Source organism: Haemaphysalis longicornis, unplaced genomic scaffold (genome assembly GCF_048455015.1).
Source record: "Haemaphysalis longicornis isolate Haplotype H1 unplaced genomic scaffold, Haemaphysalis longicornis Haplotype H1 scaffold_2, whole genome shotgun sequence".
Classification (NCBI taxonomy): Eukaryota; Metazoa; Arthropoda; class Arachnida; order Ixodida; family Ixodidae; genus Haemaphysalis; species Haemaphysalis longicornis.
This window is the reverse complement of record NW_027526295.1, coordinates 240,888,743-240,915,329: the sequence shown is the minus strand read 5'-3', so window position 1 is coordinate 240,915,329 and position 26,587 is coordinate 240,888,743. Positions and strand designations below refer to the sequence as shown.

Genomic DNA, 26,587 nt, shown 5'->3' with positions numbered 1-26,587 from the left:
CTTTTATTTCTATCCTTGCTCCTTGCAGTGTTTATGGCTTGGTGGATATAAAAGCTGCACCAGGCAGAGAGTGCAACTGCCGGTCTACATTAATTTCTGGAAGTGCCCTACACGTTTTCTCACGATTACCTTTCTCCCCAATATGCTCTTCCACTGCAGGCACTAGTAAAAGTAGAAACCCAGCCTTGTGGCAATAATAGTGCAGCAGAACCTTCTCCAGCAATTGTTTTTGCCGGCTGAGCCTGCATCATGCAGTCAGTTAAAACATTTGAGTGCGTCTTCACTCTTGGAGCATGGTCCCAGGCTGCTTCCAGTACACGAGGTGTGGCGCAAAATCGAAAAAGTGGCAGGAGCATATGATGTGCAAAGTCATTCTCGGTACTTAATCAGCCTAAAGTGAACAAAATTGTAGAGGGTGATCGCGGTGCCTGCTGTGTTAAGCACAAGCAAGCCTCTTCCATGACAAGGGTGGCTTATTAAAGTGAAAGTTTATTGGAATTGATAATGTCCTGTCAAAAGCTAATGCATTTTTTTCCCAAAGACCGGTTGGTCAACCGAAAAGCTCTAGCAAGATCTCCGTACATGGCGCGTGTAACATTGGGCTTCCATTGTGTCAAGACGGTTACTTGAAAATCGCGAAAAGGGAATGGTCCTAGATAAGACAATACATGCATCAATCATGAAGAAGGAGTACAATAGTATACCTTTACCTCATAAACCACGTATCGGTACGCATTTGGATTGTTAGTAGATGCGTTTACCTGGTGCATGAACAATCGTCACATTGGTTTGTTCTTCGTTTACATTTTGGGCATTTGCAGGTTTCACGATCGATTGGACGCACTTTCCAAGGTTAGATCACGACTGGCTTTGTAGATATCGACCTGCCCACTGATTTATTATTGCTTGTTTTTTTTTAAATTCTTTTCAGCACCACTTCACCGGCTGGTATTGCATTTAATCCCCATTTCTCTGCTGTTTACACGTTTGCTCGGCCTGCCATCGTTGTTATTTCGCCTTTCCCTCGGTTCTCAATCTTTGATATCAGATTCCCACACGGGGAAGTGCACACCTTCTGTGGGCTCAACGGTGTGCTCAAATAAGATGTTTTTCACGCTAAACTGTTACTTGGCTAGGCTGACGAAAGCATGCACCCAGCCGGCATCAACCGAACACGCACCCACCCGGATATTGTCCGCAAAAAACTGTCTACATGTGCTAACCCTTTGCTGATGCATTCCCTGGCATTACACGCGTTCGATAGCGCGCATACATCCAAAAGAGTAAAATAACAAAAAATATTCATCATATTTTGTTTAGAGCATGGAACAGAAAAAATGAACAGGAAGAAGCACTTTGTGCGCGCTATTTCATATAGTGCATCGAAAGAAAAAGGAAAAACAGGAAGAGAGACTCGGCGTGCGGTCGCGATTCCCACTGGCTTATGACGCATGGCATGAGCACAAGTTACACCAGAAAAAAACTAGCGTGCGTCGGAAATTTATCGGGCAATCTTGGTGGGCCTTCAGCGTCTGTGGAGGCAGTGTAGCAGCAGCATGAATAGCTATTCTTGAAAAGTAGGTGCAGTGAGTCTGATGCCGATTTGTAGGTTATGGTCGACTTGGGCAAGAGACTCGGTGAGAAACCCAGCCAAATGAAACATGTTCACGAAAGAATATGCTTAAAGATCTTGCAATATTTTTGTGTCGCACTTTCAGTGAACATATCGTACGCAATGGTATTTGTTCCACTCAGCAAGCCCGACAGGTGCACGATAAAGGTAATTTGTTTTCACCATGTTCCGATCGCTTCGGTACGGGGGCAGTGGCTCAAAAAGATATCCCGAAGATAACTTTCTCGTCACAACCACTGACCTAGGACAGCTGCCATAACCAACTTTGCCATTTGTTGGGCTCGTAAGCCACCCCGAAGCTCCTACAAGCGTGGTGCACCAGTTATGATGAAAAGGTTGTCGTCGATTAGTGCCCTTTGCCGAAAAACCAGTTTTCCCACAAGGATGACGGCTCTTTCACACACAGAATGGCCCTGTTAGGGGTGTTTACACAAATTCAAGCCTTCCCTGTGAACTTGCGCACGTGCATAGATGAGCTTCACATGAAAAGAAAGCTTTTCAATACAAGGTAAAAGCCAAAGTTTCTGCATGTTTAACATGACTGAAATTCCTCAAAAATTAAGAATAATAGTTGAGCAGGGGTTTATGGTACAGTGTAGTTTACTTGTGTATGTTGGCATTTGCATAGTTAAGAAATGGTTCTAGATTTAACTGAATCCTCACTGCTCGCCGGTATTATATATAGGTAGTGATCGGTACAATCGGCATTGGTAGGTACGACCACTACATTTTACACGAGCAGCCACAGGCCCCACTGCGAGCGAAGCGAAGCTGGCGAGTTTGGTTATTAAACTTAGCCCCACCTGATGGAGTGCGCCTTCCCTACACGGCAATTTTTTGGCACACTGGCACCCATTGTCGCTGGCTGCGATGGGCAGGTTGCTGTCTATAAAGCCAGCCGTGGGTTAGACACACTTTTAGTGAAGGTTTTGATGCTGCTTTGATGTCAGAAAGCTTTCCCGCTTCTCCCAACATTTTTTAGAAAGGTATGGTAATTTTTTTTATATTCCTGCCCTGTGGCAAGATGGGGCATTACCCGGCCAAACAACAGAGCAACTCCCTAGAAAAAAAGAAAAAAATAGTCACTTATCCTCCCACTGCGGCACACGGTCTTCCTCTGTTCGAATGCACCGCAGTTTCATTTTGCCGAAGAGACCAGCGGATATAGCAAATTGTCGAAGCCTACCGAGGCCAATCAGACATTAGTCTATTGCTTTGTTGCGAAGGAGGTATGTCCCGCAAGTGTGATTTGTTTGCTAGTCTATAGCATGCCTGGGAGACACCCGCCTGGGGTGCTGTTGGGAATGTTCTCTCTTGTTTACATATATTTGGTTTCAGTGATTGCTTGGTCTTTTCGAATGCGTGGCTAAGTGTGACAGCCGTGCAACACTTGATCAGCGTGTTATTTGGGCTGCTTGAGTGTAGAAAAGAAACTAGTCGCGAGTCAGCACTTCTCAAGACTTTATAAGTGTTTCTACCCCATCTTGAATTTGCAGTGCTTGCCATTTTGTCATCATAAGACATGGCTGCAATACTTTTCCACTCTCTTGCGCTGCCAAAAACTTGCAGCATTATCATGCATGTAAATGATATCTAAAACCTGCCTGCAGCAGCAGCGGCAGGGCCTAGGCAATAAACAAGCACGCTGACATCAGAACACAATTTTAATAGCTGTGCATGTAATACAAACCCGCATATATATATATTTATATATATAATATATATATATATATTATATACAAAAAGCGTTCCACTTTGAAGCACAAGCAGGCCAACAGGAGGAAGATGCTGTCGCAGGATGACCGATAAGCAGACGCTGACAAGTGTGCCACAGCTCTCTCGGAGAGCGCAAACAACATGAGCAGGCCACATACCACCCCTCCCTCGATTCCCCCTCCCCCTCCCAAGCCCCACTGCGGCCTTCACTTGCGAACAACATACAAACGCCAACAGAACAGCACTACCGTGGCCATGCTGCAAAGAGGCACAACAGCAAACATCTCGATTTTCTGGCAAAACTGCAATAAAGTTTGCAGACGGAAAGAAGGCATAGAAAACTTTCCTCCCCGCTTCCTATACGCATGGTTGTGGGTTGCAATTCGTATCAAATGCTCCCCAAACTTTCTCCGCAGGGCAGCGTGAAGCTGGCTTCTTAGTGTTAAAATGACCATGGACCGCACGAGAGAACAGTCTGTACAGACAAGATACACGTACTCCACCCTAAACAAGGCAGCCGGAGTAAATGAAAAAAGCATCGGTACAACTGCTGTACAATCGAGCAGTACGCCACACTGCTTGGACAATGAGGTAAAACTGGTAGTGGGGGACCGCACAAAGTGAGCGCACTAACCGCACAGGCCAGGACCGGAGGAGAAGTGCTTTAAGAAGAGACCGTAAAACGCAGAGGCAACTTTGATTGGCTTTTGAGTACAACGTCTAAAATCAAACTCAAGATGAACAGGTGACTAGATGCCGCAGCTTAATTAAAAACAGGTCGTAAAATCGGAAAAGCACGGAAGGCCGACAGAGGAACGTCTGCCCGCACCAGCAGGCATCGAGTGGGTAAACAACATGCAAGAAAATAACACAGGCTCGGTGTAGAGGAATGGAGACAAAAAAAAAAAAAAAAAATCTGTCTGCAAGTGAACGTACTGTTCCACTGCATCACATTTGTTCACAGAGTGACCAGGCTTTACGAGTGCTGCCCTAGCACCAACCATACCCCAGAGAGCTCCAAGCACATTTGGAAACCCCTTTTACATGTGTGGGAACTTAAACAACAGAACGCAGGCAATGCCTTTGGGCCCAACTACATATGGAATACTTTTAGCAGGCAATCCTGAACGAACAGCTGACACAAACATTCATTGAGGCATTTACATAAACCTTCTCAACACTTTCGCCGCTCAAGTTAGCCTAGTGTTTGCTTTACTTTTTCTTTCTCTTTACAGTTACCTTTTTCTTTCTCTCTTACAAGAACATTCATTTTCCAGCTCTATGGGAAAGATAATGCTGCACAAGAACTGTGAGAACACAGAGGGACGCTTTGGTTACCTCATTAAGAGCACTAACTTCATTTCTTACTTGGAAAAGTGCAACAGTGGACTTTGAAAGTGCCGACAATGAAGTTGGCACCATTGAAATGGCGGTAAGCTCCCGCTTTTCTTCACACAGTCGTGTACTAACTAGGACATTAAAAAATCGCCGGAATTCCAGTTGGAAGTGGTATGAAAACTCTCGACGGGTAATACTAATCCCCCCATTTCCATCCACTTTAACTAACGCGATCAACGGCAGTGATGCAGGATTGGTGTTCCTAACAATGACCTTGTTTTGCCACATTTGTTTACGCAACCACCATTTTTGTAATTTCGTGGCACGCAATAAACTGACACAGGATCCAGTACTTTGCTCTGAAGGTTCACAACTGTGCCTCGGTGCCGTAGAAACATCGGGGAAAAGTCCCTCTCTCTGAACAACAGCCATCGCTTCTCACCCGACAGTCGCTTAAGCACGACACAATCACAGCAGTGCAAAGGCATACTACGACATTTCTCACATTCTGCCAAGCAAAGCAACATGTTTCACGTGACGTTCACAGCTCTTAGTATGGAAAAATAAAGAGTCATTTCGCTGTGCAATCCATCTAGGATACCCTGCTTTTTAGACCTCATTGTTGTTTGCCCTGCAATCTTCCAATTTAGTTCAGCCTTAAAAACCATCAATCAATGGAAGTGATTTGGCCATTTCTTGAGTCTGTTGTGGACACTGCATTTAAAATCACTATTTTCACACCTGGCTATTAAAATGCGCAGCGTACATTGTGGCATTACTTGACTACTACTAAAATTTTAACACTTTTCACCACTTCAACCAATTTCTCACCAGCGTTGCCCTCTGCTTTAGGCCCAACCCCATCCCTACTTTCGGATCCCTTGTTTTTAAACGCGTGTGATGTCACTTTTGTCAGAGCTTGCTGCGAGAGCCTTTCTGCAGGGTCTCAAACGGGCTCGTCGCGAGGGAGGGCACTGCAAGCACGCTGGTCACTGGCTCCTCCTCCGTGCTGTCCTGGGTGGGACACATGCCCAGGGGAAGAAGAGGGGCAGTCTTCCTCTCAGAACATTATCTCCTTGGACTCTGTCTGCTCCTTGACGTACTGGGTGAACCGCTTGAGGAACTTGGGGTACTCCCGCTTGTAGACGGCACGCAGTACTGACGCGGGGGCCCAACCACCGGGGTTGACTGCACACAAGGGGACGACATGCGCATGTAGGACTTGACACATGCCACAAGGAGGGAGCTGACAGCGGAAGAAGTACCAAAAATTAAAACACTGGCAGCACTAGGGCCACACTAAGCATACACTGTCATCTGAGGTCAGCTTCCGTAAGAAACTGTACGGTCTTCAAAGTGATGATCATTTTGCCACAACAAATTTTTCAGTGCCTCAGAAACGATAAAATTGAAGTGAAGTACAAATAAAGTCTGCATTATCTCCACTTGTCTAAATTGCCCAGCTTTCTAAATGCCTTCACGACACTGAGAAAGGGTGCTGGCACGTTAAAAAGTTGTAGCAGAATGTAAGATTGGTCGAGCATACAGTATCCAGTAGTTGACTGGTGCCATTGTGCAGGTGCAAGAGGCCTGTAACCAATTCTGCACGTACAGTGCAGTGCCAACTTGTGCCAGGCACTACACCAGGAGCCGTTGTTCAGTCTGCTATAACCCTCCGGTCACTACACCTTACCAGCACCAAACAACCAGTACCGGATGCAAAAAAATGTAGCTTTCAGGAAAAAAGGAACCCAAATTTTTCTTCACGGTCATGCCTTCTTCGAAAGTCTCTATCACAGTCAATCAGGGTCAGTCAGCTAAATGCATGTGGAACATTTCGAATGAGTACGAACACACTAACTATCCACAGAGCACAAACATGAACTGTCAGTGTTTCGCTCCTTCCACCTGGCTGCATGCACTCTGATATCATGCAGCTGCTTGAACTTTGCACAAGCACTACAAGTTTTTCGAAAGAGCTTTAGTAGGGCTCGTAATTGTCTTGCTAGCAGATAGGTAGTAATAATTTTAACGCACTGTTCAAGGCATATAAAGAAGTCAATCGATCACACAACAATTTCATTAAGCACGACAAATGTTTGCTGGCATTGCACAAGTGCATTCGAAACCCATGGTCAGTTTCTGAATCAAAGGGGGCAGCACTGGATGCACTTACTGGTTGAGCAGTAGGTGATTTTACACGAGAGGTTGTCTCGGGTGATGTTGCTGTTGGGCTGCGGCGGGTCGACGAAGGTCTGGCACATCAGGCACACGGTCAGCCTCACACGCACGCACTTGCCAAGCTGCAAGTGGACAGCAGCGTTGGTTGGAGGAAGAAATCGGTCAACAGATGGTGTTAACCACTGCAAACAACGTGCAAGGTGCACCCTGCGTCCACGGAGCCGAAAGCGTCATGTGACAAAAGTAAATACTCTGCAAAATATTCCTTCTGTTGGTAGGGCGAGGCCACGGAGGAAAGAACACTCAACAGAGGCCCCTAGTATCACCCACGCATTGGAAGAAATGCGGTCCTAGTCATGTCATTTTTAGCAGTGCCCCGCCAACAATGGTCCATGGAGTGCCAGGGTGACTTCATTGTTATGGCTGATTCCTGACAGATTACATGGTGTCCTCCGCTGGTTCATCTGGTGACCGTGCGCTTGATGAAATGCTATCTAACCAGAAGTAGCGGTGTAAGAGTTTGGGCTGCAGCATCCTCGTAGGAAAACGCAGTGGGCGGCACGAACATTCCAAAATGGCGCAGCAGCTCCACAAGAAGTGACGTCTGAGCCTCTCGTGAGCATCTTTCTTTCCCCGGGTTAGGTACCTCAGTGTTTTTACAAAACACAGAGCTTGTGAACATCAAGTAGAGCCCATACATCGCAGACCGAGTCTCCCCCTGGTTTTGGCAACTGTGCATTGTCCCGAAATATGTCAGCAGGAAAGTAAATTTGTAGCTATGACGCACAGTTATATTTAGAAAATTTGCCTGATTGCTCAAAATTGCTAAATCACCAAAATTGCCAGCCTTTTATGGCTAAGAGAAGTAACGTGTGAAAACACATGCAAGAATTTTCACCCTGCTCTTGCATGTTTTTTTTTTTCCCACCAGCAGTATATTTTTCAAACGCAAGCATCACATTCTGAAGCTGCAACTGGTACATACTTTTCGAAAAACCCTGAGGCACACTGGATATCGGCTACCAACATCAAAGTGTCACTCCATGATACAAAGCAAAGTACTTGATGTGCAACTCGTCAAGTGGTGGCAATACCACACTGTTCGCAACCAAAACCCACGGCCGGGTGTTGTACGTACGGGCACATGCGGGGTGTCACACGAGTTGTTGCAGACGATCCAGACGTCGTGGGCGTCGGGGTCCTCCTCGTTGGGTGCGCGCGCCATGTGCGACCAGAAGAGGGCGTCCCGCTGGGTGGCCGGCCACACCCGCTTGTGGATCTGGTGCACAATGACCGTCAGGGGCTCGAGCACCTCGAGCACCTCCATGTTCTCCAGGGTGGTCTCCCAGTCGAAGCGCACGTCCGGGCTGAAGAAGTAGTGGCACACCTCGCGGCCCGTGACGCCGCGCACCACGTGCACCGCCTTGAGCGGGTCGCACACGATGCCGCCCTCCTCCACCTCCCGCTTGTACATCTTCATCTCGCCGTCCTCGGCAAACAGCTGCCAGCCGCCCTCGCCCACCCCCATCTTGGCGTAGCGCAGCTGCTCCATTGTGATGTCTTCAATCTGTGCACCACAGTTGAAGGGAGGGGGCAAGGACAAGACACAGACGTGAGCCCACCAGCACTGAATGCCCAAACAGTCGCATGTACCCGAGAAGTGAAGAAATCACTGTATCACTGTGCACTCCCAAAGTGGATAAAAAAAAATACATGGCTAATAAGCAGCTCACATGTACCGCACAACACTGTGTGCTCAGTTACCAATGGTTTCGTGCGCCACCGCAAGTTGCATATACAGTGTAGACCACTTATAACGTAACCGCTCATAGTGCGGGACCGGATATAACGCGGATATAATGCGGGCACAATACCGTTTATAGTGCAGTTTTTCGGTGGGTTCACTGATCTGGGGCATCGTTTTAGGGTCGCGAGGGAAAAAAAAAAAAAAAAAAAAAAAAAAGAGAAGAAGAAGACGGTATCAGCCATCTAATGCAGCGCGCACTCTGTGTACCCCTCTAAATTCGACATACAAAAAAAGAACAATGAAAAAAGAGGGCACCTTTTAGTTCGGGTGTTCCGTTTGCACTCACGTGAAGCTTGCTTGATGCAACTTGCAAGATAGCGAGCCCCCCCACCCCTGTTCGTCTCCCCCCACGCATGGTAAGTTGTTTAAACAACCGGTGTTTCCCTTGTCGAACATTTGGAGATAGCAAACTGTGACGTTGGGGGCTTCCACTACCTGTACGTTGTTCTGATGAGCACCCGCCTTCGCCATTGGGAACGCAGAATGGAGTGAAGGGGGGGGGAAAAAAAAAAAGAGAAAAACCGCTTGCATTCTTATCTTGTTGTCCCATAACATACGTTCATAGACACTCAGAAATGCAGCCGTGCTCCCACAAAACCCAAACACAAAGGAAGCTAAAGCCGCACGCGCTGTTTGTAAGACTGCGCTTGCGGTTTGTAAGACATTGTTTTACATCAGCAGTGGCTGATGTAAAAAAAAAAAAAAAAAAAAAAGACAAAGTACCGTATTTTTCGGTGCATAAGTCGTGGTTTTTTTTTCTGAAATTTTCGTTGGTGCGTCTTATCCACCGGTGCAACTTATGTATGGAATAAATCCGGTTCGCGGTGACCGTGCGTGGCCAGCGCACGTTAAAAGACACAGCTCTATAGTCTAAATGAATCCGAAGCCCACCACTACGGCATTTCTCATAGCCCATATGTCGCTTTGGGACCTTAAACCAAGAAATTTGCAGCTTTTTCCAGTCAAAAACAATGATAATGGCCTGCGACTGCCGCGCGCCACTTCCTGCCATGCACAGTACCTACAGTTCAGAATAAATTCAAAAGTAACATCAAACTAAGTTGCAAAAACAAAATGTACAGCTTATAAATTATTACAGAGTTACTCTGAAAGAGGTAAACATGCTGCTAATTTTTAAAATGACAGCTTGCTGATAAGTTTCGATTTTCGGGCCGCTTCCGTTCGCGTCACTTTTGTCCGCCATGACACCTATATTGCACTGATTTACGAAAGCACGCAAGAGACGCGCGATGTTTGGAGAGGTGGCCAAATGTGTCTCCGACTCTTGAGACTCCATTTCTACAAAAACAGTTGTAGCCGGGTTCATAAAGGCCGGAGTGATCTGGTCCGCGAGTGGTGACGATATTGGCGAAGACGACATCAATGAGTCGCAGGACGACAGCGATGCGTCGGCAGAACTCCCACTTGAAGTTGCTGAATTATTTGTTAGCGAGTCGCAGGAAGAAGACTGATTGTTTTTGCCTAAACGCCGTCTGTAGGTACATGCCATCTGTGTGTATCAAACAATTTTTGAGAAGTTAGTTCTGTCTAGAATTTCGACAGTATATGCACATGTCTAGCCCTCCTTACCGGGGGATGCGTGCATAGGCGGCGGCAGCTGCAACCATAAACTTTTGCCGCACTTCCTAGCGATCTGATTCCCTATGAGTTTACCTAATTAACAGGTGCGTCTTGTACACTGGTGCGTCTTATACACCGGCGCGACTTATATACGTTTTTTTGTGGAAAAACGGTCATTTTGAGGGGGGTGCGACTTATAAAAAGGTGCGACTTATAGACCGGAAAATACGGTAAAGATCGCACCTCTTTAAGTGCCGCGCGTTGAGTGATCATAAAGAATTACCTGAGAGGTAGGTTGTGATATGGAAAAATTTGCACGTTTTTTTATCATTCAGATTTCCGTGGCTCCTCCGACCTACCGTATTTACACGATTGTAGGTCGACCCCTTTTTTCAAATTTGACAATCCAATGTTGGGGGGTTGACTTAGAATCGAAGTCGAACCGTCTACCGCTAGTAACGGCAAGAGAAACGAGAAATCGGGGGTGCTACGAGGTGGGGACAGCTTTGCACCCTCGTTCCCATAATTATGGTCTAAACTATGAACCGCATGGGGCATCTTCTGCTTGTGAAAATGCGCCGCACTGACGCTGTCGCGAATACCACCCACATGCTGCGCGCTACGCGATCGGCAGTGGCAACATGGCGGCACCATTCGGGAAGAGGTGCACATAGCTCCAGCGACCGCTTCTAACAGCTCTTTAAGATATCACTGAAGGCACAAACGAAGATGTTTGTGCAGGAAAGCAGCTGATAATGTGGTCGAAAATGACACTATAAAGCATTATCCGCACCGCTAGGGAAAGCGCCAATCAAATATCCGTCACCGTGGTAAGCTTAAACATCTCCGGCACCATGAAGAGCGCGCGTCGTCAGGCTCCTCCCGCTGCCGCGCTCGGCGCGCGTTTTACCGAGGTAGAACTGGTAGAATTTAAAAGCAGTAGAAGGTGCCGCGCACGCGGGATCGTCGCCACAGGTGTGAAAAAGTCGCCCGCGCAACGCCGACACGCACGAATCGCGTGCAAAAACGCGTCAAGAAGTGTTTTATTCAACTTTAATAAACAAAATGAGTATTAGCGAATCCCTTGATTCAATGCGCGGTGCTAACGTAGCCCATATCATATCACATTGTTCAGTACACTTCCGAACGCGTTGGTGAGAGGTTAGTCGCTCAAAAGTAAATCGCGCGCGGCCGCTTCCGTCAGCCGCCATGTTGTTTGTTTTGGTATCGTATCGCGCGGCAGTGGCCGCTGCTGGTTGCTTCGATGGTTGTCACCTCGCAGCGAATGTGTTCTTCCCGCTCAACCCACAGCGAATGGTTATTCCGGGTGCTTATACAAAAGCTTTTCTTTCTTAACATCTACTGCGCATACCGCAAGCGCAGAGGTTCTCTTTGTGCGTGGCCTCCGCAATCTGCTGCTGGCGGTGCCTGCGCAATTTGCTGCCGGCGGTGCTGCCGCCGGCAGCAAATTGCGGAGGCCATGCTTTGTGATACAATTTTCTAGGCGGCGCTCACATTTTTTTTTTTTTTTTGAGAGGTGCAATTTTGGGGGGTCGACCTACATTCGAGTCGACTTACAATCGTGTAAATACGGTACATTATAAGCGGTCTACACTGTAGCAGCGCATATGGGAGCACATTGCCCCGTAACAGTAGCCTCAATACCGTGCAACATGAATTTCTACGGCTCCAGAGAAAACAAGCTCAGGCCTCAAGATACACAACCCATGGACCCTTACTCGGCGGGTGCAAGAGGCCTGCTTTGCACTCACAGCAATGGCGACAGCTCGCCATGCAGGTTAGTAAGCAGCTGAAAAGCAGCAAGGACGACAATCTTCCAGCAGTACTGGACCGTGAGCAAGCACCCCCGTGAAAGAGGGAAGGAAGAAAAAGAACCCCACAAGTAAACACGGAACTTCACATACCTCGTTCCACAGTGGATGTTGTGAAGATGCAGATGCTGGCCGCAGCATCTCTCGTACCCTGTTCTTGATCTGGCGCTGAAGGGAGCAGACGAGAAGGGCAAAACGTTCAGAGCAGTGTGTGAGAAATTCAAGGACTAGTAAAGAACATTTAGATAAGAACATTTTGGTACAGTCATGACTGCACCGCCAGCTGTTCCTCTCTCTTTGCGACAAAAGTTCAGTACTTATCATGTCACTCTTTGGGCTCAAAAACTGCCTAATGGCACACCACGCATACCAATTTAAATTAAGCTACAATATAAGCCACAGCTCCTGACAGACAGGAGATATGGTTACCAACAGCTATTAGAGCTTTCGTTGGGTATTGAGGTGATTGAGGAATGTAAAATTCTGGCAAGGGAAGGAGGGCATTGGATTCTGTGAAACCTTTCATACCAGCCAAGAAAATCAAGTGTGCAACACAATTTTAGTGCTTCATTTACAGTAATGAATTTGGGGACTGGTCATGGGCACCCAGGTGGGTAAGTTTTGTTGAAGGACATGACAACAACATGCACGGTATCATTGCATAAACATTTATGATCAATGCAAAAGAAATCAAGAGGCACAGCCTGCTATAAGGGACTCTTGGTTGCACACTGATATTTAGCAAGTGAGTTAGCTTTTAGACATACATGGTGTCAAGTAATCACGCAAGCATACACATTTACCTTACGACATGGGTGTAACGTTTGCAAGGAAAGGAAGCCAATGCAAATAAAAAGCGCCCATTCATTGCTCTTGTAGATTGTGGGGATCCTGACGCCCTAGCCATCGCGCGATCACTGGGTTTGTGTCATTACGCGGCGCTCTTCCCCTCTCTCCTTCGAAATTCCGGCTCGCCTTGGCGCCACTGTGTAGAGCCGAGCCGTCTCTCAAACTCTTGCGTGAGGTGAAGCCTGCAGAGACCGTTGCGGCGATAAAACACTGTCACGCAGCGGGCGCTCCGCCCTGGTAGCGGAGCTAACGTCACCTCATTGGTCCGTTTGAACGATGCCCGAACCCGACTCTCGCCGGGGACGCGAACGCGCGCCCTGCGCGGGGGTCCGTTCGGGGAGACGCTCAGGAGGACAGCCGATGGTGCGTAACTATTTCCTCACCGCCCGGTCGCAGCTCTTTTGCGCCGGCTCTAAGCCCGCTAGCCCTTCCGGCTGCCGGCCCGTGCCTTCGGTTGATCCTCAGTCCGTTCACTCACATATTAGCCGTACCTGACACTCGACGATCGCGCCGTGCGGTACGCGCCTGGGAACGAAAGGACAGTGTCTTTCTATTGCGAGCCCATCGGCCAGCACCCCAGATTTTGCCCTTATTGCTGAGCCCACCGGTTCAGCGCGCCGAGGACGCGCACACTTGCGCGTGGCGCCAGATCGCCCATCGCCCCTTTTCACCCACGGGGATGTTGAAATGTAAAGGAAGGGGTTGGCGCGAATAAACGCCTTCTGATGTACTACACTGGGCTTATTCCTTCGTCGCCCCCTACTCCACCTGCCCAACAGAGGCGGTGTTGAGCTGGCGCGACGGCGTCTCAGTTCCGTGAGCGTTCTCAAATAGCTCGAACCCGCGGTGGCTCCTCGCAATGTGCATGAGTGCATGCCTTATGCAATGCTAGGGTGGTGCATATTGTGAGGTAGAGACCACAAGATTAATACTGAAAATTTAAAACAGGGCCATTGATAGAGGAATTTCAAATCAATGACGACAAGCAAATGGGCCCCCCAACAGCACAAATTAAGTTTATGTGCACGCTACTGCTACGGGCCTGCGAAGAAAGAGGCAACTGAACATGCAGCCGCCCACTGAAGCGGCGAGTGGGAAACAAACGCAGCCACACAAGCCAGGCACCCACCCGTTCCTCCTCCTGCTGCTCATTCCTGTCCAGCGCTGCATCAATGGCATCAAAGAACTCGTCTTCGCCAATCATGCTGTGCGGGCCCTCCTGCGCAGCGGGGGGACAACCAAGGCACAAAAAAATTGTCAGCCCCAAGTTGAATAGTGCAGCAGATACACTTGCACGCGTTCATTTATTGCCCAGGTCAATTCCACAAGAATATGATCCTCTTAATTTTCTTTAAATTAACAATAGTGATGGCCTGTTGGCTATTACAGGGGTGGGCAAAAATTATAGTAACAATGTGCAGTTTTTCAAAAGTTCCCACACAGCTCCGACAGTTTAGGCCACAAAGAATTCGGAGCGCAGGATTAAATCTCAAGAGCAAAACTTTACAGGAGAGAGCTGATGGCATTTCTTTTTAATGGCTGGCAAGAGATGCTTGGACTGCTCTCAAGGTTCAAGCTCCTGCTTTTAATTCTTTCTAAATCAAAAAACGTTTGCCATGCCCTAAGAGCTTTCGAGATGTTCCGCACATTATAAGCCAAATGCAGCCACAGTAAACACACAAGCAAATGTGAAACCAGAGCTGATCACTACTTTGTACCGTTTGTGCCTAGGTGTGCATGCACAAAACTTGACCGAATGGTTATGTGAATAGTTTTCTCCTGTTAGTTAAGGACATAGAGTATGAAATAAATTTGGGCAAAATAAGGCTTGATGAAGTAACTCATACAAATGTGGAAAAAAAAAAAAAAAAAAAAACAGGCAAAGCACACACTGCAACGAATAAGTCCAGCTTCAGTAAGCATGCTCTAATGCATTCACAGGGAACCTGGCTACCACAGCCTAACAGGGTTGGCCAAAGCTACGGCTACTGTAGAGGCAGACAGCGTTCTATGCACATCGGAAGAGAAGGTCAGGAGCACTTGCCTCATAGTCAGGACCCCCGAGCACAGCCGGAGGCTGCGACCTGGCTTCCGACACGGCCTGCTTGTAGGCCTCCTCCATCTTCTTCCGCTTGTCCACCTCCTGCGAAGGGAATAAAAAAGTCACCCATGCCTTGCTCTATGTCTTCCTTTTAAAACGGGTGCACTGCCAAGCAGTTGGTGCACCACTTCACTGCAAAGCAAGCACAGGGGGGCAAATCCCACGTGATAACAGCGACAAGATTTCGCTTGAGGAACTTTTGCACCAAGAAGGCTCCTGTTTGGGTCTTGTGAACACTAAACAGTCTCTAAAGCGACAGCATGACTCAGACCAGTGTTCCATGTGCCTGCCAGCTTTGCTTTAAAACTACCGGGAAAACAACTAGCTTCATGTCGACCACATAGCTTTACACGCAGGAAACAGCTGCTTGCACACGGCCAAAAAAATGGCAAAGATTGCCGATACAAGTAAATAGTACGCTTCGTCTATACTAGCAATTCCTATTCCAAGACAGCACTGACATGAGCCCAACCTGTGTAGCCACCAACCACCGTCAGTGGTGAGCATCTAGATAGCAGCAAAAATGCTACAGTGGTAAAAATGCTAGACTGCATTCCCGTAACCGGCAAGGCATCTACTGCCGTCACCTAACAGAGAAAAATAACATGTACAGCAAAGCTTCCACCAAAAAAAATTTCTCGAGTCACGAGCAAACATATTTCTAGTTACATCTTGCCACATCTGTTTTCCTCAACTATGGCCAAACTTCACCAGAACTTTATGGGTCTATTTACTGCACATACAAAATGCTCGCTACTGATTGGGCAAAATTATTTCTACAAACTGCCGTTTTGAGCAAAGGATAATATCCACTGGCTAGAACCGAAGCACAAAAAAAACCCCAGAAAGGCAAACTTTGTTAACATTGTTAAGACTCTTACCTTTATCTCCTACACCTTTGCACAAAAATGAAAATATCTAGTATTTCACAGGCTGCAGAGCATGCCTAAACATTTAATGAGTACAACTGGCTGGGAGCCATTAGAACGTTAGGCACTTTTTGCTTGAATATCAGTCTGCCTCAACAGTCAAAAGAAAGGGGAAACAGAAAGGCAATGTGCAATCAACGATAGCATTACATTGTAAAAAAAATTCCACCATAAGAGGACTAAAGAGCCAGAGTCATGTTAAGCATGCTTGGAGCAATAGAGAAGCAGTTTCCCACAGTCAAAACTTTCCCCAAGTGAGAGTAAAATGGGAAGGAGTTCACACAACAGCGGAAGTAGCCTCCTCTGCATCTCTCGGGTAGCAGCCAATCTGGCACACACAGAAACAAGAACACAATCTTGTCAGCTTTGTCGAGAAGCGTGCGCGGCAGCCCCGCGATGCCATTTGCAGCCGGCACCGATGATCAGATCGCACACCACTCTGACCTGCCATATCAGGCAGCTGCCGCTGCCCCCTTTCCCCCAAAGCCACGAAATCCGAGAGGCCAACAAAGATAACAGGCTGCACAAGAAGCAGCAGCAGCAACAGACTTGCACGGCTTGCAGTGACAGTTGGAGCTGACTGAAATCGAACCTCTGAGCTGAGTCAAAAAGAGAGAAAAGAAATGTGGTCATTTTGTGGCGTGCTTTTAAACTAAACAACAGGCTGGTAACACACCTGCAAAAAGGTTGCTTTGGAAACGCGTGCACTGTTCTTGCGCATCTGAAATAGGTTGCTGCTGACAACTGCTCACCCGTTCCAGTTTCCGCTTCCACGCATCTTCCCGCTGAGCCATCAGGTCGATGCAGTGTGACAGGGTGGCCAGGATGCCCGCAGTGGTGGCTTTGAAGGTGATGGCCTCTCCCCGGAAATCCACGGGGGGAAGCATCCCCAGGCCTGCCAGAGAGTTAGCCACTTTTTACGATGAGCCACTACCCAGGTCCACCGACAAAGACGCAATCTCCATGAATCACGCACTGCAGGGGTGGATTATCATCAGTAGCCCCACTTAACTAGAGGAGACTCCAATATGATCAAGAACGTGCCGAAAGAAAAGAAGCAAGGAAGAAAATGTAAGAGAACAACAGGACTAAAACATATAAGCCACGCTTCACTGCTATGTAGCAAATGAGTAGCAAGATCGAAGGGAAATTTAACTATCTGCCACCAGAAATTTTGTACAGATGGCATCAAGTTCTGCAGACATAACAATTCTTCACTGTCAGAACATCACAGGGCAGAACTTGCACAAACCATCTACTTCCACACCGCGCAACCGCCCACGCCGTGCACAAGTTACATCACCAACCACTTCAACTTCAGCACTGTGTTTACAATTCTCCCCCTGCAACAAAGTAAACAATAGCATATGCACACAATTTCGACACAGGGTAAAGAACACCAGCTGGTCTGAACTGATGCGTAGCCCACAACTGCCGCACAGTGAAACTCCGACAAAGTAAGCAGGCTCAAAGGCTCATGGCTTCCAGTCACTGCCACATTTCCTATGCATGCCAACGTTGTACTGATAACATTGCAGTGATGGAGTTTGGTTTTCCTTGGGATAAGGTGCGGGACGTCAGTAGACGAGCACGCAGGAAGCACTGCCCCATCTCACAATCTCGGGGAATGATCTTGAGCCAGTAGTTAGCCCGGCTGTTTGTCTGTCTAGATAAGGATAAGCTCCGAAGTAGCAACAGGATGGTGTTTAGAGCAAGAAAGAACCACTGTTGGAAAAGTAAAATCATGCTTGGAATTGGCAGCATAGGCAGAGGATCACTTCCTGATATGTTCACGGACATGGACATTAGTCTGAGAGAAGGTACTGCACCTCTCCCTCCCACCTTAATTCCCTCTCTGCATGAAATGAAGTATAGAAAATGTCGACGCTTAACCAGGGTGTCTAGCAAATTGCCCAATTCAATTTCCCTGACTTTTCCAGGTTTTCCATGACCATTTTAGTTGAAATTCCCTGACCAATACAACACGCGCTATTTTGTGGAAACGGTCCGTGAAGCATATAAAAAGCGTAGAGAAAACACATTCTATCATACGGAAAAACACATTTGTTGCAAGTGCCCTAATTCTCAAAATCCACTTTGATTAATTGCAGTTTGTTGTTTGAGGTTTGCTTGCCTTCAGTTACGGCTTTAGATAGTTTATTTCATCTTGCGGGATAGAAGCTTCAAGTTGCGCTTCAGCAAGCACCTTTTGCTTTTTTTCTTGATTGTCCTGGCTTGACATGCGACGTGAACAGCATGGTGCGTTGTGCGTGCGATTTTTTGACGCCCGCGTCGACGATTCGCGCGCGCGGCAGCTTCTGCCTCGTTCAGAAAATGACGCGCGTCGCGCGCGGCAGTGGGACGAGCCTGACGACTTGCGCCAATGGGGAGCCGCGCGCCTCATGGCGGCAGTTTCGAAGCTCTCGAGGCAGCCGGCTGGCTCCGCCAGAGATGTTAAGGCTTACCACGCCGGCAGGTATTGCATGGGCCCTTTCAGTAGCGGCGCGGATGATGTTTTATTGTACCATTTTCTCCCACATTATAAGCTCTTTTACCTCACAAGCAACTTCGTGCGTGCCTTGTGCGGCATTATAGAGAGCGCTTAGAAGCGGTCGCTCGAACTCCCGTCACCACTTCGCGGTCGAAGCCACAGCCATGTTGCCGCCGCCGGCAGCACCCCGCGCAGCGTGCGGGCAGTTCCGCGCAGAGTTCCTCTATATAGCTATATATATAAGCTATATATATAGCTATATGTAAAGGAACTCTAGTTCCGCGGCAGCGTCAGCGTGCCTGTGATGGTCGCGGCGCGTTTTCGCGAGCAGAAAACACCCCATGCGGTTCACTGGGTTCGCGCTAAACCATGTTCCTTTTTGATTATGCAATTCTGGCTCCTGACGTCATAAGGAAGTTCTTTCAAGATTAGCTCCCAAAAAGCACTGCCTTTTAAAATTCGCTAAAAAAAAGCCCGTTTTGCGTGCGATTTGGGCACCACCTAGACGTCCCTCTGCCGCAAATGCACCCAGCAACCTAAGCCAGCTGCGTGAACCGCACGGCGAGTTTCTGCACGCGATTCGTGCGCGGTATTTTCACGGCCGCGTCGACGATTTCGTGCCTGCGGTGGCTCCTTTCCTGCACAAGCAAGTGCGTTTGTGCCTTGAGTAGCATTTTAAAGAGCGGTTAGAAGCGGCCGTTGGAGCTACCGAACGACTCCGCGGCCGGTGCTGCCGCCATGTTGCCAACGCCTACCGCTCGGCACGCACCGTGCGGGTGGTTTGCGCGGCGGCATCAGCGCGCCTCGGGCGTACGCGCCGCGTTTTCCCTTGCAGAAAAACCAAAAAAGCATTTCATGCGGTTTACGCTTTCGTCGCGCGCGAACGTGTTGTGTTCGGTAACTTCTTGGGGGCCTCCAACACTGGTTTCCCCTATTCTAAAAGTGTGTGGGCTGGCCCCAAAGTGGTTTTCCCTGACTGGTACTACTTGATTCAAAAATTCCCTGACAATTTCCTGACTTTTCCCGGTGGCTCAAAATTCCCTGACTTTTCCCGGTTTTCCCGGTCGCTAGACACCCTGTTAACGGTCGCATTGCTCTGCCTCACGCAGAGTGAACTTGGGTCTGTCAAATATCCTCCATATCACTGGCAGACCCAACATCTTATTCACGAGGAAAAAAAAAAAAAAACAAGGAATTTAAAGCATATTTGCAAAGAAAGTATGGCGACATGATTGAGAAATTCTTGGGTTCTACTTCAAAAGACGACACCTCAAACTGACAAACACAAAATTTCTTTTTGTAGTTATGTTTACAAACACTGATTTCATTACTTCGTTGACTGCTTTGACAATATTCAGGCAAGTGCACATTTCCCTTTTTCTCTGAATACGCAATGCAGCCAGCCACCTCCCCCCTTCCCGTTTGCCAAATCACTATTCACTGCACGAAGCGGTTATGAACACAAAACACCCTAGCATGAACTAAAACACAGTGTTTCCCCCATTTTGACAGACCTTGGCCCAGCTTTGAAAATGCCATGACATAAAAACGAACGAAAAACTCTGCGGAATAAGGTGACTGAAGGAGGCCTCAGTTGTGCTCACCTTTAAAACGAGACGTCAAGATCTCGAGCTTTTTTGATGCCGTGTCTTCCCCCAGGACATCCCTCATCAGTGGGCCACCATCATCGCCATTCTGCTCTTCAGCTGTACAAAGAGATGAACACATTTTTAAACCCCCTGAGTACACTAAAAAGGACTCTCCACCTTTTTCACTTAAACGTGTTTCAGCAGCTTACCACACATATAAACACACAAGTGAAGTTACACCTCATACGACTTCGGAGTGAGCCCCCTTGACCATATTTTTAAAAGTAAATGAGGTTTAGTCAGGGTGTGCGGCAATTTAAAGGAAAAAAAAAAAAAAAGGAAAGTGCCTTGGAATGATTAAAAAATTAACGAGTGAACCCCAATTAGTTAAACACAAGCTGAATTGATGAATTTAAACTACGAAAATGCCAGAATATGGCTTTCAGTCTTTCTAGCGGCAGCTGCAGGACATCTACTATCAATAACAGATGGCCAGAGGCCCAGTTAAAGTTACTGACAAAATGCCAGACGAGCTGCGAAATCTGGCCAATATATCATGCTTTACAGTATATCCTATCCACACAACACTGCCCTACCGACTGAGATCCTCCCCACCACCTCCCCGCACTCCTTGGGCAGCAATTTATTTAGTAAATGTCTTATAAGACAAAATTATGGTTACTAATATTTGTACTACAGTCCAGTCCGCCTATAACAAACACATCGGGAAACGGAAATCAGTTGTTACATCCAATTTTCGCTATATCTGGAGATAAAATCTGTATACAAATGTAACGGGAAACGAAGATTTGTTCGTTATAGCCGGCATTTCGTTAAAACCAGGTTCGCTATAAGTGGGCTATACTGTACTACAAAGTATGAATACCAGCTATTACATACAAATGAACTGCATCCACATGCTAGAGATAGCTCAAATCAGTTACCACAAAAGTAATGTGGCCAGTAAAGTGTTGGTTCAGCACAGTTTAAGTCAATGCATCTCTTATCCAGAACCTTGTATGGCTCCTCAATGCAATGCTTCTGAAACTACTTGCCATAGATAAACAGCTGTACATTTCTGCGGTCAACTCAAATGAACTCTTGCACCCTGGCCATGAAGAGAAGTTGAAAGCAAAATTGGGAGAAATGAGAGCAGCAGGGAAGCAGGTGTGCAGTTCACTCACCCGCACAGGCATCGAAGTAGGCCTGCAGGGTGTCAACCTGCCTGCACAGAATGTCCCGAAACGTCTCCATCTCGAGCAGTTTCTCCCGAAGGCCCCGACCTTTCTTGAGCGAGGAGACGCTCGTTGAGCCCAGAGAAAGCGCCGAGCCGTGGCGACGTAGGCTGTTCTCACTGCCATACGCCGAATCGACCTGGGTGCATTGTTAATAGGATGCAGTGACAGAAACAGCGTGTATTTAATTATGAACCACCACCACTATGTCAGTCACAGAGGCCATAGGGCCCTATATGATTGGCACTTTCAAATGCCCCATAAGAAGTAAATCTGGTGCCTGTGGAAGGGCATCCCCCCACCCTTCCCCATTCAATACACAGCTCGTAGACTACTGGTTCAGTTTTGGTTTCTAGTTTTCTTCTTGTGACAGAGGAGACATATAAAACAAAACGCTGCCACAGGTTAGCTGTGTTTGCCTGCAAACATATAAGCCCATCACCAATTCTGCACCCCATGTTCAGACAGAACTAACAGTATATTGGAAAAAATAAATTATTCCTTTCCCCCTCTCCCCCTATACTGCAGCATCTGTGAGGGACTATGCAAACTGACTGATAGTGATTACAGTGATACAATTTGAACCTTCCAAGGGCTCGAGATTAACCAAGATCAACGATAACCCCCCATGGGATCAAGATAAACGATACCTCAGCCCACTTCTTGCATTTGCACGTCTTACCTTACTGTTACCATATGTTACTTCCATTCTTCTTGATTGCCAGTTTATTCCTCTCCTTGTGCACGAAGTGGCTCCATAAGACCTTGCTCAATTTCTTTCCCACATACTGTTGTTCAGACTACTGACAGCATCCAGTCCGAAATGTACTATGTCACGCACACAGTAGCCACTGTCAAAACACTACACGCTCTGAGCTCAACTCTGCATACAACAGGCATATATTATTCCTAATGTGCAAGAACAAATTTTCTTTCCAAGATACAACTACTTCATGTAACATAGTTTAATCCTATTCTCATAAGTATTGCAGACTTGTTTTTATGTTCCTTTATCTGAACTTTGTGTTAACTGTTTCCGTTCCCTGTGTGCACCTTACTACTGCGTACTAATGCATTGCATAAAATCTTTGCATTAGCAACTGTTGTCTGCTGCATATTATGCCTTATTTAATCTGCAATGTGTCAGGAGGCCACCACCAACAGTTTGCTCTGGGACCTCTTATACCGCACTTATTTGCCCGCCTTTTATGTATGCTTACTCTTCAATAAACATTCTATCACTCGCACCTAAACAAATCGGATGACCGCCAGTTGGTCAGGTAAACTGATGCCAAGGGAAAGGCTTCTGGGAAAAGAACTTGCCTAACATGCACAAGGTGCAGCCACAAGTCATGTTTCCTTACTAAAGTACACAAGCGTACACAAGTTGCACATGAGGTTTCCTTCACCAGTGCAAGTGCTGTCTGTGGACTTTAATGAGCCGCAAAGGAAACAACACTGAATGTGTCGTCGTACCTTGTAGGCATCCAGAGCTTCCACCCACCGATTCCTCTCTTCAGGACAGTCTGCCCGCAAATACCACACGCAGTCGTTAACGCTGACGTCGAAGCGACACTCGTCGAACTCGTGCGGCTGCAATGAAATGTTCCACACGGTGTGTCAGCAGGTGAACAAGCTTAGCTCGCACCTACACTCTTTTTTTTTTTGTCAACACCCAAGACAAACTTCAGCGCGCATGTTTCAATTAACAAACGAGTAACAGGAGTGAAAGAAAAATAACTCTACTATTTGTCATTATGAAACCACACACTGTAACACACTTCTCCTAGCCTTCAAGATCAATTTTTAAAAATTAATCCTTATTTTTTAGTTTTAAAGTGCCTAGTGAAAAGAGTAACACGTGAACAGGTGGTATCTGTCCTTGGTCAACAAACGGCTGCAGACGGCAAACAAACATGCATGGCTGCCTGTGAACTGGTCCTTACATAATGTACTTGAAAAAGCAAAAACTACAAAAAGAATAAAAGGAGACAAGACGCATATCAGACAGCAATTGTAAATATACGAGCTTGGGCTCTTTTTGAGTGTCTGAAAGGGAGAAGCGTATCATTTTCAACTTCTGCAGTGACTATTTACGCATCCGAAACAGTGCCAGGACAAAAATGTTCTTAGTACTTGCAAGCAGCATCACAACTAGCACAAACAAAAGGAAAAATTTCGATTACATGAGTTGATTGTATCAAATATACATAATTACTGTGTGTGTGAGAAAGCGAAAAGAAAAGACACATAGGCCTCGGTGTTATTGCAGTTGGTAGGAAGATTAAGCTGCTCCATTAGGCTTGCCACCTGCCCAGTTTTTGAGACAGCGGGCCAGTTGCCACTCCATACTTAAAACCGGCCGTCTTCGGCTGGTTTTCTTGGCCATTGTGCCGCGATTATTTACATTTTTGCATTTTATAAGCATCAGTTCAGCAACTAAGACGATGAATACGTGTCGACAAGCTGCACAAAGACATGCAAGCAGAGAAGATACGCAGGCGAGCATGCTGGGGGACTAAGGGGAGGAGCAAAGCTTTTAATGAACAAAGTATGCTCGGGTAATTTTCAGTGCAGCACATTAAAGCAATGACCCAAATTTGTAGTCAGTCTCAGTGCACACGTTACGTTGATTTCTATCAAGGAAAACGCTACAATAATAAGAATTGCATGACAAAAAAAAGGCGCCTTTTTGTCAACAAAAATTCAACCTTGTATAACCACGTCCCCCCCCCCCCCCCCTCCCGAAGGGCCGTTTTTTTTTTTTTTTTTTTTATAGGAAAAGGTGGTAACCCTATGCTTCATATTTTGAAAATTTTCCTTTTCAACCCACGGCTTTTATTGCCGCGAAGTAACCTGACTTTTCCCGCAATATTATGCCCGTGAAACAAGACACGCCGCCCGTACGACCGGCTGTTTAGTCTAGAAGCCACATGTTTGTTTGCTTATGAATCGCCACCATGACAGCTCCCGCATCCACACCGCCCCTGGATTTTTTGCCCCCTCTTCAGACGCGCAAGAACCAGTTTCATAAGACCATGACGCTGGTCGCAGTTTTTCCTCGAACTGCCGACCTTTCCCGCTAAAAAGGCCGGCCGCCTTGCTCGGCAAATAAAACAAAAGACGTGCGCGCTCGGTAGCTAAAACGCTACCAAGAACATCGCTTCGGAGCAACAAGCAGTGCGCTCGCGAGTGTCATGCGACGCAGGAACGGAGAGGGGGCGTTGCCAAGCAAAACGTCGTTAGCCGCGCAACTGGCACCTCAGGCTAGCGTTGATCACGGAGTCCGACGGTTTAGCGATGCTACTCCGACAGATGTGCCAGAGCTCAGCAACGAGTCTGAAACTAGTCGCTGACGCTGATGCCATTCTATCGCGCGGTTGTCGCATTTTCATCAGATAATGTATACAGTCACGCCACACGATTGCGCCGATGTCGCAGGCGACGCCACGACGCAATGTTTGCCATCACCGCAAGCACGATACCCACGAAAAACTCCGCTGTCAGCGCGGTAATTCGAAGTTCCTCAATTTGATTAATGTCACCCACGCCACTTTTGCCACAGCCTGCTCCCGTCTGATCGACAGCAGAGATGCGAAAGGGCGTCGCCGCACGAGTGGACGACGAGCTAGCCATTTTGTAGCGCGAACGTTAGTCCCTGGCCTGTGGCGTACTTGGTAGCAAAATAAAGCGGGCCAACAACTCGGGATCACTTAGAGAGCAACAGAGCGGAAGCAAATGATAGAAATTTAGGCCTAAATGTAATGTACCCACCTTGACCGTAGCCTTGTAAATGCTGATCGCACCACGACATCCAAAGGCTGTGTCATTTTCCGACTTGTAATAAGACAGGGTGCCGTCCTTCAGCACAATGTATCTGTCCTGCCAGCCGTGAATGTAATTAGTCCATTTACACAGAGTTCCTTGCTGTTCATGCGGGCTGGTCGGGTGCTCAAAATCGTCCTCGTCGTCACTCAAGTTGATGCTGTGGTCGTCCAACATGTTGGGATACGTGGTGCAGTCGGTCTTGAGGTGGTAGAGAGGGCGTCGGCGTTGAAGGCCAATCCAAACAGGGTCTCCTCGCCGAGACGTCTGTTTCTGTCTTGCCTTACATGCCTCGCACACTCGTATCGCCTGTATCGGTCGCCATCTTAGATCTGGAAACAAAAAACGAGAAAAAGGTAAATGCGCTTCCAGTGTTGCTAAACTTCCGTTGTGACTCAAGGCCGGTGATACGAAAGGGGGCAGTGGGAGCCACATGGCGGGAAAATTGAAGCCAACACTTGCCAACGCTTTGTTTCACTTGGAAAAGATATTCCGTTGGCGTTAGTTTAGTACGTAGCTGCTGAGTTCAGGGAAGTCTGTCGCACTGTATTGCTACCAGTTGGGGCGAGGTGTGCATACGCAGCCTTTGAAGCGCCTTTTCGGTTGCCAGTCTGTTTTGTCAAGAGTTGGCGGTATCTCAGGTAGAGTTACCAACTCTTCAATGAAGGAATGAAGGAGAAAGAAATCAGTTTTCTTTATTGCGGTATCTTCCAGACAAAACAATTGCTTCTTTATTGTTGCGGCCTCTTGAGGAGGTACTTAAGTTGGATACGTGCTGCTCGCAACAATTGTTCCTGCTGGAGCCTACGCGTAATAGTTGTCGCACTTCCCGCGGAAGTTCTGCTTTACCTGTAGCTCTTCCTAGACAAGTTCGCCGTAATTTTGTGTGGCGTAGTAGCATGCCGCCCCTTGCTGAGAGTGCGTTGGATCGCACAAAATGTTCTAACTGGACGGTTCAGAACTGTCGGGACAGCTATATGCTTTGGTCGAGAGAGATCCCACTTGATGCAAGCTCCATCCGGGCTCTGATGTGTTGTGTTATGTTCTTCATGTGTGAATCCTTGAAATAAATTTTGGATGTTGGAGTGGACCATCCGACATCTACTGCAGGTGCCTTCGATCAACGAGTCATCGTCGATTTCGATCGAGCGATCACCCTGCGGCTCCGGTATTTTCGGTACAGGGCGTTTCGGCATGGTCTTCTCGGTACACGGACTTTTCGGTACACAGGCGGTTCGGCCTTGGGGACATGGTCCTTTGGGGACAAAGGCGTTTCGGGATATGGGAGTTTTGGTACAGGACGTTTGGTACGGTCTTCTCGGTACACGGACTTTTCGGAACATGGGTGTTTCGGTACAGGACGTCTCGGTACAGGGCGATTCGCGCCTTTTTGGCAGCAACATGTGCGCGCGTTGTTGACGTGGGAGTTGCAAGCCACGCAAATCGTACCTGTTTATTACAAATGTACTTGCTCGTACTT

The 26,587-nt window shown here is 47.4% G+C and overlaps 1 protein-coding gene across 1 annotated transcript; it reads right to left on the bottom strand.

The window, feature by feature from the left end:
- Positions 1-3,279: 3,279 nt before the first annotated feature.
- On the bottom strand, positions 3,280-25,459 carry Cert (ceramide transfer protein). The gene is made up of 11 exons (XM_077699925.1): positions 25,057-25,459; positions 22,759-22,875; positions 21,232-21,421; positions 20,063-20,164; positions 16,720-16,862; positions 14,982-15,080; positions 14,067-14,156; positions 12,182-12,256; positions 8,007-8,435; positions 6,864-6,990; positions 3,280-5,875 (listed from the first exon to the last, which is right to left on the bottom strand). Exons 1-11 carry the CDS (start codon positions 25,282-25,284, stop codon positions 5,748-5,750), a joined length of 1,728 nt encoding a protein of 575 aa, XP_077556051.1. The 5' UTR covers positions 25,285-25,459; the 3' UTR covers positions 3,280-5,747.
- Positions 25,460-26,587: the final 1,128 nt, after the last annotated feature.